We start from the raw sequence: 19120 nt of genomic DNA, 5'->3' as shown, positions 1-19120 counted from the left end.
CAGCCTGTATTTATTAACTGTCTTTACCAAGTTGCATGACATGGTCTCTTTGGCTGTGGTTTGATTTATTTATTGCGTGTGTGCACAGGCAGAGAAGTAGTTATTCTATTTATCCTCCATCTTGGGTTGTCTCCACAGAAAATCATAATTCAACCCAATATATTTCATGTATTATCGAACCCAGAATAAAAAAAGAGAAGAGACTTAAAATATAATTTCCATTTTTATTAAAACCATACAAACATTTGTAGTCAGTTATAAAAGAGCAAAGTGGCTCTTCTGGCGGAGGGGCAGTGCTGGGCCCTTGAAACTCCGCTCTGAGCCAGATCTGTCTGGCCTCTACCCAGGGCCTGGGAATCCCTGCTTTCAGAGTCAATTCTTTATTGGCCCCAGGATACTCCCCGTTTCCTCTGCTAAACCTACAGAAAGAGTATTGTATTTACACATTATATATAAAAGAGCACAATATATGTGGAAACTTAAAAAAAAAAGTCAAAGAAAAGTAGAATGCATTTCGCAAATCTTAACTTTTCTGATATTCAGACTTTCCTTATATAAATTTTCTGTCATTTTATCTTTTTTCAGATTTCACAAGACACTTTAAATGTTTAACTTTAATTTTCTTTTTAATAATTCACAATGGAAGATTGGCAGTGATCTTTCTCTTTACTGACAGGCAGATACTTATAAGGCACATACCTCAATGTAATTTCCCTCCTTTAAAGGAAATGATTTCTACTTTTTGAAAGAAAAAAAAAACACCACCAAAGCACAGCTACAAAAATGACAAAAGTACCAGAGAACAATAAAACAATTTGTACCTCATTGCTTCAACGCTGAATAAAGGTAAACTACTCAGTATTATGTGTTCAGTCACATAAGACTGCAAGGCAATACTAACACTGTTGACAAAGTCACTGCAATACTTGATGGCAGTACACATTCTGAATTTAAGAGCTTTGGAGAAAATAATACAGATGATTTCCTATGAAACAAAACACATCACTTTACAGCATTTATCATGAGAGGGAAGTTCATGTGCTGTGGACCACTGCTGGTCATTAAGACAGATTAAAAACATGAAGCACTCATCTATTTATGTAAGCATACATAAAGCACCAAATGGGACCTTTGATCATTATGGAGAAAATGTCCATGTCATGTCAGCTCCAAGTAACCGTGCAATCCAATATTAATAATCAAGATTATCACAAATATAAAAACACTGTTATATACACTTGTGAGTACCTTAGCAGACTAACTAAATCAAGCCATTTATATATCAAGTAGACGACTATCTACGGTGCTTTGAAGACTCGGATGTGTCCATTTTTTTGGACTCAACACCATACCGCAATTTCTCGTCACAAAAAACACCACTTAGTAAAACTTGGTAGAAGCACTGAAACATTTACAGATTCACAAAAGTAACATACAAACAAAATGACAACAAATGTAGATACACCACTTAATAAAACCTATGGCATATAAGGTTATCATCAGGGCCCTGTTAAACTAATGACCCATGTCTGACCTGCTGTAAAAAGAATGGATTTAGCAACTTTGTACCTGTGTGAGCAAAATGGTGGATACTTGGCACATGGGCTAGTCTATGTACTTATATAGACAGTGTTCATGTTTAACCTTGAATACATGCATTTTTTTACCATCAGTGTGTACAGTAAAACAGTGACAATACACAGAATACTGTTTTAAAGAAGTAAGCTTTTGCTCACTGTCACATAGTAATACAAAGAGAAGAGCTTCCAAAAATAGCCTACATTCCAGAAAAGGAATATAACTATTTATCTATACATAATTTTGACACATCCCATTTCTGTGTGGGATTGCATTTTTACAAAATAAATGGGTTTGGCAACTGCCTTTTCCACGAGACGTTACATAACAAAGTTCTCATAATTGCCACTTTGGTCTTTATCTTCACATACACCAGAGTTTTCCCTCTTCCTTTTTTATGTTTTTCCTATGGGAGGAGAAAGCTGAGAGAGAGAGCAACTACTGCATGATAGCCAGAAATTTGCTCTCCTCAGCAAGTGTGGTGAGGAGAGAGCTCATGTCTCCAATTGCCATGTTGTTTAGGCCAGGGGCCACACTGTGGAAGGCCGCAGATGCTCGAGGGGTGGTCAGGCGTGATGAGGTCCTGGACAGACCCTGGAAGATGGAGGGACTCAACGCCCCTGAGACCAGGCTTCCCTGGTCAAAGCCATCCTCCAGAATGGCACCAAAGTCCAGACTTATGCCCTCATCTAGTGCAGCAGGCACATTGCTGTCCACTGTGCTGGTCACCTGGTCTGCGCCAGGGGAAAGAAGGGTAACCGAGTTCCCGTTGCCACCATCTTGTCCCACAGACTCAGTCATGGAGTCCAATAAGCAATGGTCCCCGAGAACAGGGAAAGAGGAGGCCTTGTGATCCGCTGGTTCATATGAGTGGCAGTCTTCAAATCCCTGCTCTAAGTATCCGTGGTCTGAGGCCTCCAGTTTCAGCCCAGACACCTGATGTTCAAGGGAGTAGTGGTCCCCATTTCTCTGTAGTTGTTGCTGCTGGTTCAGACTAGCTTGGATTTCAGTGGAGTTGTCAGGATTGAGGTACTGCCGGGTCCTGACCGAGTTCCTGTAATTGTTGATTGGTGGTCGAGGGGCATGGATCTGCCGACTATGATGCAAAGCAGTTCCCTGGGAGTGGCTGGGTAGGTTGTCCATAGACACCCTGCTGAGAACTAGGTTGTTCCCAACCTGGCAAGAGGTGCTATTGTTGTGGTTCAGTTGGAAGTGGTTCTGTTTTTGAGGTCCATTGGAGGTCTGCTGTTTGAAACTCTGTGGAAGAGGCTCATCAATGATCTGTGAGAAGTTAGGCCTTCCAAAGGTAGAGCTATGACCACTACCCCTCACCTCCATACACGAGTTAGGCGATGTCTCTAGCTTAACTACCGGGTTGACAGAACAAGCACTTTGAGACTGATTAGCCTGGCCACAGCTGTTTTGGAAATCAGGGTGAACTTGCTGAACTACCATGTTTCCAAACCTGCCAAAAGGTGCAGATACTGGTCCATGTTCTGAGCCTGACCACCTTCCACACTCAGGCTGGTTTTGTTCCCTCTGAGGAGACCTGTCAGCACTCCCAGAGCTTACTTCATTCCACTGGATGGGAAGCTTACTAGGGCTCTTCCGCTCTGATGTCTGATGGTGTTGGAGACTGTGGGACTCATGGAAGGCCATATTCAACCCTGAAGTCTGGATCTGGTCTATTTCCTCCATACATGGATGGGAGGTGTCCCTTTGGCTGGAAGCTATTTGGTCCTCAATGTGCATGCAGGAGCCACCATCCACCTGAATCTGGAGATACTGCACCAGGTCATCTGGTAACATATCTTCATCCCCAAGCAACAGGCCAGTCTCACCATCATCCTCCATGGCCTGGGCTTCTAAAGCTGCGTGTTCTGCAATGCTAGGGTTGTACAGTGAGTGCTGCAGGCCTCTCTGCAGGTTGCCCTCTGAACGTGTGTAATTCTGTAGGCTAAAGTTCAGAGTTTCGGGTGTTGAATGATGAGACAGAGGTGGAAGAGGATGGAGATTGTTAAGGCTATTAAAGCGTTGCACTGGGGGCAAACTGCAAATATCAGGAGCCTGTGTCCGCACTGGATCACTGGCCCTCCGATTCCCATTGATTGGCCCCTGGCCAGGATAGAGGACCCTCCTCCTGTAACCTGCATGCCCCATATACCCATTGGTGTACCCGTTGGTGCCATCACTACAACGATGTGGCCTGACTAGAGGAGGTAAAGAATGGTTGTTACAACCCTCATCCATCATGGCCATACGAGTCTTCAAGCTCATGCGCTCCATGTTGGGTAGAGGCGTGGGAGGTGGGCCACCAGTTGCTGCTGCATACTTGGCTTTCAGGTGGTAGTGCTGTGCTGGGGTTAAATTGAGCATCCCCCGTGACCCCCCTCCCCCTCCTGTACCTACTCCCCCGACACTTCCACAGCCCCCACATGGGAGCATCCCTCCACCCCCTCCTCCTGCCCCACCTCCATACTGGCTTGCCTCACTGGACCGGCGGGAAGCATCAGTGGAGATGGGGTCGTAAGAGTCAGTGGAGCTGAGGTTGTGGAGGCGGCGGTGGTGGGCGGCTGCCATCATACCCTCACTCTGAGAAGCCTGGCTGGAGCGTCGACTGGAGAAGCAGGGGGAGATGCCTGAGGAGCGCCGACTGCTGCTCAGGTAGGCTGAACTGGTGGCACTGCCACTACTGTCACGCCGGTCTCGGAGCAAATTAAGCACTGTTATCTCTGTGCTGCCCAGCTCAGCATGAGCAGGTGGATTAGGAACAGACATCCCCCACTGCCTGCCCAGACAGGATCCTAGGGAGAATCACAAGAGAAACAGAAATTAAAAAAGTTTGAACTGGGTAATTATTATGTGGTGTATAATTATGTGGTGAAAGGGAGATGAGAGGACAGCCAAAATAAGTTAAGTGTAAGTGCTGAGAGATCCTTCAAACAGATGTTGCCATAGACAACAAGCAGGACTTGGCCATGAAACAAGGTTACATGCTATTTTCTCTGATATGATGTATGGCTTGATATGGTTTTGATACCATTTTCTAGCGGAACAGAAAATTTTCAGGATATGTTTTGCCTGAATGCTTCAGCCGGAATGGGCAAGATGGAATTCAGGATAATTTCTCACTCTCAGTGTGATTTGTACACACAATATTTGAGGTAAAAAAAATATGTGTTAATTGTGTGCACAGGTGCTTTTTAATTGTAAAATGCAAACAGTGAGGATAGTACATGCTTTTGTGAATTTGCGAGGGTTGTAGACTTTGGAAAAACAAGAGTATTTAGAGGAAAGTTCCTATCCCCACTTGGATCTCAAATTCAAAGTTACTGAAACAGAGAGAAACTTAAAAAAAAAAATCAAAGTTAATCTTACCCTTCCCCAGGATGTTGGGTAGTGTGGAACCTTTTGGGGGTGGTGTAGGGGACAGGGGCCCCAGCCTGGGCAGCGCTCCATTCACCTGCTTCAGCCTCTCCATCTTGATGTGCTCCATCCAGCGCAGGGGGCGGCCAACACTTCGCCTTGCCTGTAGGGTCAGCATAGCTGTGGTTGCCGTGGAGACTGTGGAGTCCATGATGGGGGCCGGCTCACCCTCACACTCCTCATCTGCCTCCTCTTCGTTTTCTCCTTTCTCCTCGTTCTCCTCCAGCCCCTCCCCTGGTGAGCGTCCGGCGCTCACAGCAAGCTGGACTCCACTGCTGGGATAGGTGCTGACGGGGGACTGGTCACTGCTGCATGTAGACTGACCGCCAGGGCTTGGCTGAGACGTCTGATGAGACACATACCAGGAAGAAAGAAAGAAATTGAGAGGGAGAAAAGATGTAGCGGATGATTAACTGAGGTAATGCAGGGGATGATATACTGTTTCATATGTGTCACAAAAAATGATGTAATGTAATCAAAGGATGTATTTTCTAATAACATTAGACAGTCATCATAATTCATAAAGGACAATTATGAAACATAACTGTATTCATGTGTTTGTGTAATCATGTTGTATAATCACTGCACTTTGAGGTGATTCTTCAAACTTGTTCTTCAAACAAGAGAACCAACTTCTGTTTTTAATATTTTAGAAAAAAGTTTGATGGGCTATGTTTTATACTTTCTTGGAAGATGAACAATGCCTCTCCCTGTGATCCAATAAACAAAAACAAAAGCACCCCCCCACACAAAAAAAGGTATTTTCAGAGGATATGCAAATAGGATAAAGGCATGGTGTGAAACCAGCTAGTGACTAATTAGTTGTTTACTGAATTTTAGGAACTATGGAGTAACAACTGAATTTCTTTGTTTTTGCACGGGTTGGCAAGTGTCAACAGTGTTTACAGGATATTCACCCTGTTTAGTGTGTGAATGAATGTGGCTGCACAATGGAGCCCTGTGCATTACTGGGCATGTTTTCAGTGTCCTCACAGTTCTGACCAAAGTCATGGGCATTGCTCCGGAAAAATGCGCTGCCTTTGTATCATTGCCACTCCTCAAAATTTTGCACAATGAAATGAGAAGAATTTTTTTATGAATGTGAGGGATGAGGGAAATGTATGAGAAAATGCCTCACAGACAATAAAATGATCTAATGACGATGATGAGCTAGAACAGAAAAAGCGAGACTTTGAGGAAATATTTCACAAATGCAACATGAAGGGATACCCATCTCACCTGATTACCCACTGTCCTTAGAAAGGGAAGGAGGAAAATGCCAAAGCATTGGATAGAAGAGAAGGTTTGCTCATTAGAGGGTTTCAGTGTTTAACATGCATTCTCCCAATTCAATGTTAGACTGCACAGAAGCCTAAACGCTAGATGTTTAAATTATGTTAAAGTAAATGCATTAGTAGTAAAAGTATTAGAAAAGAATCAAAATAATGTTTAAACATGTTAGTGCAAGACTGATATAAAATCTTGAATAAAGTCTCACCATAGGCTTCTCCGTCTTGATGGACTTGACCTGCAGACATTCATCTTGTTTTGAGGTAGCATGGTTGTACTCCCTTTGGTCCGTATACCCACCGAGTGGCAGTTGCCCTGGCGACCGGCCATGGCCATTGCCCCCAGGCTCCCGAGGTTGGGGCGGAGGGCGCGGGTAATCTCCACGCTGTTTCTTTGTTACATGTGCCTCCGGCCCGTGCACCGTCTTCACGTGCTTACGTAAGGAGCTAGGGTCCGTGTAGCGTTTAGTGCAGCCTGGGATTTTACACACATACGGTTTCTAAAATTGAAGGGAGAAAGATGAGCTGTGATAAACATGTTGCTTGTGAACACCGTATTTGTGCAGTGTAACTATCGGAAATGATGTTTGTCAGTACCTCATTTGAGTGTGTGCGATTCTGATGTTTCGCCCGATCTGAGGCATTGGAAAAGGCCTTGTTGCAGCCTTCATGTTCACACACATAAGGTTTCTCTCCGGTGTGGGAACGTAAGTGAGTCTTAAGGTTTTCCAGACGAGAGTAAGCCTTAGCACAGCCCTCAAACTGCAGGTAGAGAGAGAAGAGGACATGACTCACACAGCCTGAATCTTATTATTAGCAGATAACATATAAAATAGCAGTAGCCTTACTGTGCATTTGTGGGGTTTTTCCCCAGTATGCCTGCGCATGTGGACCACCAGCATGTATTGTGCCTTGAAGGGCTTCTGCTCTCGAGAACATTCCTCCCACCGACACACAAACTCCTTCTTCTCCCCATGGATGTGGTCATTGTTGATGTGCTAGGAAAGCAGATGGTAGACCTCGAATCAGTCAGTGCATTATTATCAGCTCTTGCTGTGACTGTACATGAGAATGAAGTCGGGAAATACTGTAAAAAATTCTCTTTCCTGTTTTCCATTTCTTTTTATGTGGTCCTTTCCCCATTTAATTCTATTTCACTTCTCTTAACTCTTTCCTTTCTTCTTTTCCAGCTTTTCTCTTTCTCTGTCTCACCCTGTCAAAAACTGAACAAACACAGGGGGGGAAAGGCAGACTTGTGAGTCTCAGTGTCCGAGCCAAACAGGATTTTCAAATAAAACCCTGTCACTTCGCATCACGTTGGGCCCTCGCCCCTCCATGACAAGTGCTGACAGTTGTGCTGCCGTGGCAACTTCCAATCTGAGGCTTAGGAAGATGGGGAGGTAGAAGGGAGGTGAGGAGATAGGGCGAGAAATCAAAAGTTCAGTGAGGCATCTGAAATGCGAGGGCTTTACAACTGCAGGTAAGCATTATATCTGTGGGCAACACCTTTCCGCAACTCCATCACCTTTTCTCATCCCTTTTTTCCTCTGTCTTTCGTCTTCTTTTCTCACTAACCGTCTTGTAAAACTGGGTAAGTGGTGAATGTTACAGAGGAATGAAGGAGGTGAGGAGGGGAAAAAAGTCACGCAGACATAGACCCTCTGGGGACCAAGTCAACATCTGGCTCTCTTTCAGAGACAGCACTGTGGTGGCCTCTGAAGTGCCTTTCCGGCAGCAATTTAAACCCAGAGAGACAGACACAATATCCTGACCAAAAGAAACTGGAATTATTACATTCCTGACCAGCAGAGAAGAGTCTTTCGCTTAGGGCTGAATGAAGAAGGATGGATGGCAACAGAGGAGAAGAAAGGGAGATAAATAGAGACTTGACTTTTAAATGTCTGGGGAAAATTTGCTTTCCTTGAGCACTTACTTGCACAACTGTTGAGCTATAAAACATGCAGGACCAAAGCAAATAAAGTATCCAGGGTCACTTCTCCTCCAGGTATGACACTGCTCTGACTGTTGCATCTTCGCACCTTTGTGTACATCTACCATAAACTACACAATTTTGAAACATTTTTCGCTCAGTCTCTTCTAGCTACATAAGCAGTGCCCTGACTTCCCTGTTCTACTAAAGGAGGAGTATCGACAAATGAGTCAGCGCAGTAACAGCATGGCGCAACAGAAAAGGCAAAGAGTAAGAAGACACTAATATATCCGCAAAGGACCTCCATTATTCTCACTTGACATTTTTTAATTTCAAAGTGACAAAACAAGACTAATTCCACAGAAAATGATTGGGGACTAGATGACCACAGACGTTAGAGAAGTTTCCCTAAGATTGATCTCCTCCCCACCACGGTCAGAGCCTCAGAAAACGTGACTCTTCTTCCCTTTTTCTCCATCTCTGTGAGGGAATCCCTGTCGCAAGCAATCGGTCTGTTGCGAGCAGCATTCAATATCTCCCGGCTGAGAGCGATGGGAGAGCGGCACGGTGTTGGATCACGCAGGTGGCTGGCACGACACGAGTGCATGCACGCACTTGCACACACAGATGGATACGCACTCACACCCTGTTTGTACAAATGAAGGAGGTCGTTGACGGGCGTGTGATGCATGAGCCTCTGAGCTGACAGAGAGGGGGACAGACAGCACGGGGAGAGGGGCCGCCGAGGAACCTAATGGCATGATCTAATGGCAATTCTTATTGAATCAATAATCTCCATGCTGAGCAGACAGGCCCCGTTGGCCGGCTAAATCGACAAACAGGTGCTGATAGCGGCAGCGCGGCAGGTTATTCATCTTCCCCCTGCCAGCTTATCGGCCAACAACTGTAAAAACGCCACCAAGATGGATTTAGGTGGGAGTCGCATGACAGGGAGCACCAGGGACACGGACACAGGGGACACTGAAGCCGTCTGTGACGTGTGAGAGGTGCACACGCATACACACAGGTGTAGGCACTGTTTTCTTGGTCCAGACCCCTGCTGTTTGGGTGCATGGCAAACACATCCATAAACCTAAACAAAACTAAAACACACAATTTCACACTTGGATTTAACTTATCTGTTATCTAAATAAATTATTTAAAATTATTTTCCACACCCCTGTGCGCATGCTCATACTCATACACATCTCTACATGCATTTACTTTTGCAATTTCCCAGCATTTGCCCACTTCAGTATCCATCTCCATGTCTCCTTATCAAACTCTCTCTGGGACATAGGCCTCATGCATTAGAATGCAAGTGTGCATGAAAAGAGGGCCTGTTTACAAGGCAATTTCACTAAGCTGTGGGACCCGCAACACCGTTTAGCTTTATCAAACACCGACTAATAAATCATATGCTCTTTTGTGATGTCAGTTGCTGAAGTGCTTTGTGTGAAGAGAGGGGGGAAAAAAAGGCATAAAAGAGCATGAAAAAGGCAAAGAAGGGAGGGAAGGAGGAGGGAGGAAGTAAAAGGGGGGAAAATTTATTGAGTGAGGGAAGGAGGGAGGATGAGAGTAAGTGAGTGAGCGAGCAGGGGGCAGGGAGCTAGAATTGGCATGTGTAATTCTGCACAGTCTTTTCATCTTGGAGTAAGATACTCTTGACAGATAAGGGGCCTAATCCTTCTCCTGATCAAAAAAAATCTGCATTTTACCAATTAAAAGCCTGCGCCAGCAGCCAGAGAGGGGGGCTGGCTTCAGACTACGCCCGCATTTATCTCCCTTTAACACCAGGGAGGCGCACAGCAGCCGCCTCAACAAGGCTGCACACAGGGAGAGCCAGCTCCCCAACTAAGAACAAGGACATCACAGCACCACCTATGTAGATGACCTGGAAAAGAATGGGATGAGGGTGGGAAAGGCCTGATGAGCAGTAAGAACACACGCATACGGACCGCCAACTCCATCGCACGCCTCTCATATATAGTGTAAAACATCCTCAAAAATCAGTCTGTTAGCAGGCTCACAATAACAGGACAGAATCTGAATTGTCGAGTTCACAAGCCAAGTGGTTTAGATGACAAATTTTGTGAAAGTGGCCAAGGTGTAACTATAAGATAGATATAACTTAAATGGATTGCCACAGGAAAGTCCATTTTTAAAAAGAAGCTGAAGAATAATAAATTATACTAGTTCCTTTAACAAATCAACTTTTACTCTGATTCTATTTTGATCACCTGTCCTAACCCCACACTCGACAATTTTCATTCATTTTTCATAGTACAAGGGGACAGAAAATGTATAGCTCCCTTGCAGATTTCTCTATGGTGAAGTATCAGTATTAGATTCATGAGAAAATAACTGTTGAGATTGTTGAGCAAGGCCACATTAGGAAATTATGCCAGCGTGTGGTTGGCATCTCCGGAGCCAAAACCAAGTGGAAAAAAGCCCACTTCAAGAGAGACATTAAAGAAGCCACCAGGCCTTATCTTTAAAAGTACTCCCTCTGAGGGGAAAGTAGGGAGGGAGGGAAAATGAAAGAGAAAACGAGAGAGGGAGAGGTTTGTGCCCACAAATGGAGAGGCAAAAGAACATGAAGCTGAGCGGAGAGGGAGATGGAGAGGTATAGAGAATTGAAATGTAATAAATCAAATAAATACAGCAAACTAAAATTGACACCCGCCTCGCTTTTGCTGACTGGGTAGGCCAGATAAGTGAGTTAAATTGCATAGATTCGATGTTTATCTTATCGGCTGCACCGAGAGTGCTTAAACGCAGATGATAAAGGAACGCCGTGGCATGTCATGGTGAGAGCGTGTTGGAGAGTGTAAAAATATGCATGGAGAGCGCGGCAGGAGTGCTTTTGAACAAGGTGGAAAGCGATGAGGGTGGTGGGAAGGCTTAATTCTAAAATTAGGCCATCCACAAAGGAAAACGGATGTTTGAATCAGTGCTGGGATTACTTTAAATACTTCACAAAAACATATATTTTCATGGCGCAGAATTGTAAACACAGCAGTCAAATTTTCTGAACATGTTTAGAGACTGTCACTACATACGTCCATACATACCGTCACATACATCAAGACTACTACTGGTTAAATTCATTGCGACCAAAGAGAAACTGGTATTTTTTTCTCATCATGTTTTTTCTTCCCCAGAGCAATTTCAGAAGACAAGTACAGGGGGAAGGGACGCTCCATTGTTTAGTTATATGGAAGCCCCCTCACCCCCCAAACCCCTCCCAATGCGCAAGGAGAGCCACTGTGGTCCAAATACTGTACTTATCCTATTACTGGGGGGGTGGGGGTGTGGAGAGATAAGAGCATTTTCTCGTCCGCTCTGCTGAATTAGAGGGCAGGGATTCTGTAGGCGAAGACTTTTATTGGCATCTCTCTGAATATCTGTATGTGCATAGGAAATGAGAATAAAATGCAATATCAGAAAGTCAAATGGCGAGAAGAAAAGAAGAAAAAAGAAAAACAATTCCAAGATGGGAAAAAAAATGGAAAACTAATAAGGATTTTGTTGGTGTCTATCTACGTGGCAAATCTTATAATGAGTACTGCTTGTCAAGGTTAGTCTGGATAGTGTATGTGGAGGAATGAGAGGACACTGTCTTGCTCAGATGGCCACCTGGTGTGTCTACAGCAGGTGGAAGATGTGAGCAAGCTTTTCCTCTATTAAAAAGCCATCCCCCCCTCGTCTCCCACCACCTTAACTCACCCCGCCCCCTGAAACAGGGGCAAGAAGTTGTCAAGATGCTCAACCTTTGAGCCGAGCCCTTCAAACACGGGAGGCAGCCCATTCCGCGCTGAGGATATCAATTATAGATAGGGGTTACCACCGCTGCTGAGGATTGCAATGTCAAGACGGCAAATAGACAGTTGTGGAGAGCTGAGGATCTTTCTATCAGATGTGTGGTGATGTGTGTTTCATGAGCACGTGTGTGTGTGTGTGTGTGTGTGTGTACACACTCCCACATCCATTGTTCATGGCATCATATTGGTGTATTTTTTACCACTTCTCCAACTTCGGACTGCTCTCTCAGTTGGATGATGGGTGAGAGGTTCACAGGCCGCGAGAGAGCAGCAGAGCTAATAGCGTCAGTGTAAGTACCCATACTGGGGGTGACGCGACCATAATGTCATTAATATTTAGTTTAACAGTGAACCCTCTGGCGCAATATGATGAGAGCCATCCATCTCCCGGGCTGTGTGAGAGTTCTGATAACAGGCAAGGGGAGGGCCGGTCCAGTGTTGTACACAAAGCTCACATCCTGACTCTGAGAGGCTTAACCCGCCAAATCAAGTTAGCCCCGTTCGGCTGCGAGATGTGCTCTCCAACTTTTGAGCCCATTACCACCGTCCTTGGATCCACTCAGGAATCCAGCAGCAGTATCAGCCAATGCCTGCAGCTCTGACTCATTTGCAGGGTTGCTGCTGCCCAGACTCACAGACAGGGGTTGTGGCCCGACACGAGGAATTGTGCAGAATAGTACAGCCGCAGATGATGTTATTGGGATCTTCAGAGCTTGAGAAAAAAAAAAAACGTTGGAAACTCCCACAGCATACAAACCAAAAAAGACACTAGTTTTGCTGTGTGTTTTCTGAGCTGCACCAGGAAAGCTTTTTGTGCAAAAAGACTCTGCTCCTGGAGAAAAAAACGTTCAAGTGTGAACACTTCTCTGCCCCCAGGAAGTGATGGAGAGTGAGGGTCAAACCATCTGCTACAAAGCAGCACTGGGTTCAGGGACGCCTTGCCTTTCTTGTTCTTTTTTGTGTGCACAATTTACCAACATACCGTTACAGGACTTGTGGATACTGAAATCTGACTGTTTTTTTGTGCGTGTTCTACTCACTTGTACGAGCTGCTCCTGCGTGTCAAACTCACGGCAGCAGTTCTCCCAGTGGCAGTTTGTCTCATAAACCACCTCTGGCTCCTGTTTACTCTCATCCTTATCTCCTTCCTCCTTCACCAGGGTCATCCCATCAGGGTGGTCCTGAGGAACGAAAGGTAAAAAAAAAAAAAAAAATTCAACAAACACAACAATTTAATAAAAATAAAAGAAACAAGTTTACTTAATACCAGGTGCGACATAAAAGTATAAACTGCCTTCCTCTACCCAACATTAAACCATCCAAATCTGTCGTAAAAGTAATTCTTTATGTCCCTACTGGCTTACATGAACGGTACAGACTTGGATGCAGGTGTCTGCCTCTACCTGAATCTGGCCTTGTTTGGCTGCCTGGGAGAAAAGTGTGGTGAGTGGAAGTGTAGCGCTGATAGCCCCACTCCGTATTTGAGGGGTTGCTATACGACAGGACCAGGCCGAGTATTTGAGGAATCTAACCCCCTTTTCCTGCTGTAGGTTGCTCTATTAGCCCACACATATTTCACTGTCACAGTTAGGTAGCGGAGTAGAGTGCAGTTGGTGTGGGCTAATTCAGCCCGGGTTTCCACCGCACACCTCAGGGGGAGGCCGCCTGAGTATTGACTCCAATAAGGTTTTTCCTACAGATGAAAACACTTACTGTTATCGCATTTCTACTTCATTTTTTCCAGCCACTTAAAATTTTGATTAAACAAAACAAAAACAATTTCCTTCTAGTCTCCCAAAGATCGATGAATTGTTTCACTTCGGAAACAGCAACTGATAAGAGCAGGGTGAGAAACTGACACCAACACACAGTCTAACGCTGATAAATAAATACAAACTGTGACTGCTAAGCTCGTCTGTTGCTGCAGCCACTTTGGCAGGTGACCAGCAATTATATGAGCTTCCTTCTCCAGTTTAAAAATCTAAAAATAAAAACTGCCTGGTGAATTCTGAGACTTTGCAGCTAATTGTGGATATTTTTCAGCTGATAGCTGAAAAGTTTTTACATTTCAGAAAAATATAGACGATCCTCACCTGCACGCTCACTGCGCCAGGGCTCGGTAACTCTTCCTCTGGTTTCATTTTGGAGCGTTTGTGGTGCATTGGGTCTCCTGTGCTGCTCACTGCAGATTCACTTGTTGGTTTGGTCTGTGAAAACAGAAAATACTTAATTATTTCAAGCTTCCCATTATGTGGATTTGATTATATAGAGGATTTAATTATATGATGTATTTTACTTTCTGATGTTATTCTCTGAAGTATCATTAAAAATGCATATGATGCTTATAGGACAAATCAGTCATTTATTTAATCAAAAAACAACTATGGCTGCACCATAATGATTTCAGTGTCCTCAGTCCCAGGAAAGGGCTTTAACTGTACAAATGAAAAACTATGCAATTCACTGTATCACATTAACTCCCTTAATCACAGCAATTAGAACAAACTCATGAACCAATTCAGTGAACCATTCACTGATCCAATGGATGACCTGACTTTGGCCCTGGTTTAAATTCAGCCTTTTAGGGGGTTCTTGTTGCAAACCAAGAATAAAAGAAATTTCCTTGGTTTTCCCTGAAAGCTCCCTCAATGTTAATGTTTTTCACAGGACACTCAAAGTTGTTGTGATCCTGTCAATCTATGTAACATGAAATACATTTGCCCCACTATCTATCACTGAAACATTTGAAATTTGGTCATGGCCCCAAAGCAATATTTTGTTTATTCAGGAGATAGGAAAAAAAGCAATTTTGCTGTGCTCAATTTGAACGAGGCCTCATTTGTGATAACACAAAATTCAGGCAATGGGAAACAGCAGGGAGGACGGGTAATAAACATTGAATATTAACTTCAAATGTGGGCCCGCACATACAGTAAGGGTTGAGGTAGGAGAGAAAAAGCCCCTTTGGATCCATCCATCCATGTCAATATTCCCTCTCTATATCCTCGTTCTCTCTCTAGTGATTAATGGAGTCAGCAGTGGGATTCTATGCTAACAAGCCCCTTGTTGTTTGCTGCAGGGACAATCTGGGCCGTGCTCGGCAGTCTAAAAACAAGAGGCAACACAAGTAGGAGGAAAATCCCAGGAGATGAGCGCATGGAAGGGGGGTCCTGCTTGTACCGTGTTAGTGCGCTGTGTTTCTTTGAGAAGCGGCTGGCATGGGACGCCACTATCTATTACCTGTGATGATGAATCGCACAGGCGCCTGCCACCGCTCACCTGTGAGGAGTCGGTGGAGATGGCTGATCGCTCGCTGGTGCTGAGCCCAGAGGAGGGGATGCCAGGTACGGGCCTCTGGGTAGCGAAGGCCGGTGATGGGTGGATGAGGGGTGGGCTGTGGCCAAAGGCCGAGCCCACGATGCCCGGTTGGCGGCCAATCAGTTGTTGGTGCACATGCAAAGCCACTGGGGTTGGAGGGTAGGCAAAACTCAACGCTGGGCTGGAGAGACCAGAAGAGGGGAAAAGCTGTTACAAAAATCAAAAAAACTGAAATACAACCTCACTGAAATATCAGTTGCAAAGGGATGAGGCAAAAAAAAGGGAAAGACAATGAATAAATGGATTGTTCTGGATAGTTCCTTGTCCCTGAGGACAATCTGACAGGAGATGGTGTGGTAAAGCTGGAACTACGGAGCTGCCGGCGAATCCCTGCCAATGGATGTTCAGCTTGTTAACACGCAGTGAATTATCATGTGGTCTGTGTAAGGCAGTATGTCATCCTTCCACTGGGCAAATGATACAGATGATAAACAACTTGGAGTGTGTCGTATAGCCATGTAAATAAAACTAAATCAATTCCCCATTCCTGCAACAGACTTGCTTCCTCAGTTTATTTACCCCCAACCTGAGCTAACTTTGTTTATCCTAAAAATCCCAGAAGCCACCAAACCTGCTCTGGGGTCTGTCTAACCGCCAGTGAACCACCAGATAAACACAGATCTGTGTGGCTCGACACCAATGGCCTCCATTCATCCTGAGCTCTGACGGTTCGCTCTCGCCGCGACCCATATGTCTGCTGATTTTATTACAAGCCGAGTGGAAATCAATGGGCCAAGACACATTTGGGGGCCCATCCGCTTGTCATATCACTCATCAGTCTGTTGGCTCTAGCTATTTGGGTCCTGTCACTAGGACAGTGGCTGAGCGTGCACTGTGATTGATCAGGCTCTTTTTACAGATCGCTGATCAATGGCTGTGGGTGGGGCGATGGATCTTTCTTTTTCCCTTCTCTCTTCTTCCCTTTTTCTTCCCTTTGCTCTCCTCTGATGCCGGGACATGATGTATGTGATGTTTCTGTGAGGTGTACCGGATGACTGACACAAGCCGCCAGGGAGCAGGCCGACTGCCTGGCTGGGAGATCCTCACCCCCATGGGATTAGCCATGGACGAGACACACACACACACAGACTCTTATCCACGTCACTATACACCTTCTTTGCCATTTTTTCTGTGCAGGGTGTATTTTAGCAGTTATACTAGGATGCCATCTTGATGTGCTGTGCACTACAAGTTTGCTGCAGAAAGAATTATCCACTCAGTGATATTAGAAAATCATTTACATCCTCCTTCCCCTGGGGAGATCTTGTTGTTTGATTTATCCTGTCAGGATGTCATTCAGGACAGTTATTTTCAACTTTAAAGAGGTAATGTGTGAATTTCGTGTTACACTTTCACAACATCCATCCATCCATCCATTTTCTATACCGCTTATCCGTCAGGGTCGCGGGACTTTCATAACATTTGGGTCTCTTTCTTTAAGAAGAGTCTTAAAAAAAGCAGCAAAAGCTTGTACACCCTAATTTTTAGTCAACAAGAGACACTGACTCCTACATTTCCCATAATGCAACATGAGATTGTTTTTCTCCAGACCTTATTTGAGATACCCCCAAAAATAATACTACTATGACTACGACTACTACTACTAATAATAATAACACTAATATTTACCTGATGGCTCCAGCAGAGAGGTGACCGTAGGAGCCACTGGTGGAGGAGCTGGAGCGGGAGTTGTTGAGCATGGTGACGAGAGAGTTGGGTGAGTTGCGGATCATAGTCTGCAGGTCAAAGCTGTGTTCAGAGAGCGGCGAGATGGGCAGGGGGCGCTTCCTGCTGGGCCGTGATGGCAGCCGTGGGCTCGAGAAACGAGAGCCTGCAGGAAGAGGAAGGACAAGGTGATCAGAGTAACGAACGTATAAGGTTAAAATGCTCCATAAAAGTTTCAAGTCCCTCATTGAATGTTTTTTTTGGATAAGAACATCAGACAAATTCCTACAAATTAGTAACAGATCAAAAAAAAAGAGCATTTTGCTGGTTTATACATGCTTTTCTTTTTGACTTCATCCAAACTCTAACCTAATCTAACCCCAACAGATGACATTTTTGTCAATCATCAGACAAAAGGCTCGTCTGAATGAGTGTTCAGCTGTCACTTGATGCACTGCTTGCATTTCATCCATGAGAAAACATGTCTTTTATGTTGGAGAAATGCTCTGACTGTGTATGGTAATATTTAATCAAGTCCAATTTGACTCGTTATTCAAATGCAATCAGTGTTGACTGGAAATACTAAAAGGGGGTTTGAAAAGGTAAAAGGCGGAAACGGCACAACCATTCTCTCTGCACATACAATGAGCCACGGGTAGAGATTAAAACATGACTTTTGTTGTCTTTTCACATGGAGATGTCACAAACAAGACAGGGAAAAACAGAGGGAGATGGAAGGAGGGGGAAAAAAGCGCTGAGGGGATGTCGCGCTTTGTGCATGAACTGACACAATGACTTTGTGACTCAAGACTTGGAAATAAAACATTTTGAGTTATTTCATAAAGGCAAACAAAACCAGCTTACGCAGCCCTGATAACCCCCCTCCATATTTACGTCCCCCACAATCCATCCATCTCCCAAACGTAAATGCTCCATCTCTCGTTTGACACATCCAACGATTACAGAACACTCCATTCACATGGTAATCAGAGTGTGTGGATGTGAACATCTGTGTGTGGATGCCTCTGTGGTGGCAGCCGTTGGTGTTCTGGCATACGTAGGCCGCGAGTTTCGGCTGTGGTATGAAGCTGTATGGAGAGCAACTCCCCCTTTACGTCGTCATTGTATGGAAAATCTGTCTTATTTATGTCTTAGTGTTGCGGGTGTTGGGGGGGGGCATATAGACATGTAAATCCCTGAGCACACACAATTGCCAAATACAATGTAGTTTGTCATGTGTGATTTTTTGACATTTTCTTTCAGTTCAAGTCGCACATACAATCCTCCAACAGAAAAAAAAAAACTCTTTATCCTCCTGGCTTGGATAAGTTCAACCTCCTCCATCCAAAATGGTGAATTAGGAGAGGGGTACGGACGAGGACCAGGGCCGGTATCCCACCATTGCAAAGCCTCATGGGAGTGGTGTTTATTAATGCACAGGCCCAAATGATAAATCGGCTAGCCGGGGAGACAGAGAGAGGAGCGTCCTGGCTCATAGCAGGACTGTCCCTCTAATTTCCTCTTGATTTATGGACGGTATGGCTGGTTACGAGCCGCGTCATTAATTCTTTTGGCCAGGGAGGGTTTAGACAGGCCGGACTGACGGCGGCGCGAATAAAAGCTGGTTCCAAAACTGGGGTTGAACCCTCGCCGACACGCTTTGGGGCCACCTGAGAGGGATGCTATCACAGGGGAGGACTGAAGTGAGAATTTAAGACGGGCAAGAATTTTTTTGTACAACAGAAAACTTACTTCAGGACATGTAAAGATACTAAGAGATACAATACATAACTCTGAAACTTGAATAAAAATGAAATAACCCTGGTGTAGCGCACTTGTAATTAATTTTGAATATAAAATTAGGTCATTTTGTGAAATGTGTTTGTGAAATTGTTTCAGTAAACTTTGAAAGCTTGAGAAGTATAATCAATAACTACATACATCAATTTTTGTATTTGTATCAAACTTGAGCTCTATTGTTCAAAATGTTTCTAAACGTGAATCCATTTATGAGAAAAATGCCATACAAA

General features: G+C 44.6%; 1 protein-coding gene across 2 annotated transcripts in view; it reads right to left on the bottom strand.

The window, feature by feature from the left end:
- Positions 1-210: 210 nt before the first annotated feature.
- gli3 (GLI family zinc finger 3) overlaps positions 211-19120 on the bottom strand; it is an 88792-nt gene continuing 69882 nt past the window's right edge. The window contains exons 7-15 of one of the 2 annotated variants that reach the window (XM_046370616.1): positions 17055-17256; positions 15288-15546; positions 14141-14254; positions 13088-13228; positions 7142-7291; positions 6891-7055; positions 6503-6793; positions 4957-5350; positions 211-4382 (exon numbers count right to left, since the gene is read on the bottom strand). In XM_046370616.1, coding sequence (XP_046226572.1) covers positions 2017-4382; positions 4957-5350; positions 6503-6793; positions 6891-7055; positions 7142-7291; positions 13088-13228; positions 14141-14254; positions 15288-15546; positions 17055-17256 — 4082 coding nt within the window. In that variant the 3' untranslated portion in view covers positions 211-2016. The remainder of the gene's footprint in view (positions 4383-4956; positions 5351-6502; positions 6794-6890; positions 7056-7141; positions 7292-13087; positions 13229-14140; positions 14255-15287; positions 15547-17054; positions 17257-19120) is intronic. The other variant, XM_046370617.1, reaches the window with a different exon arrangement.

Source organism: Scatophagus argus, chromosome 18 (assembly GCF_020382885.2).
Source record: "Scatophagus argus isolate fScaArg1 chromosome 18, fScaArg1.pri, whole genome shotgun sequence".
Taxonomy (NCBI): Eukaryota; Metazoa; Chordata; class Actinopteri; family Scatophagidae; genus Scatophagus; species Scatophagus argus.
The sequence above is the reverse complement of the archived record's forward strand: the minus strand, read 5'-3'. Positions and strand labels throughout refer to the sequence as shown.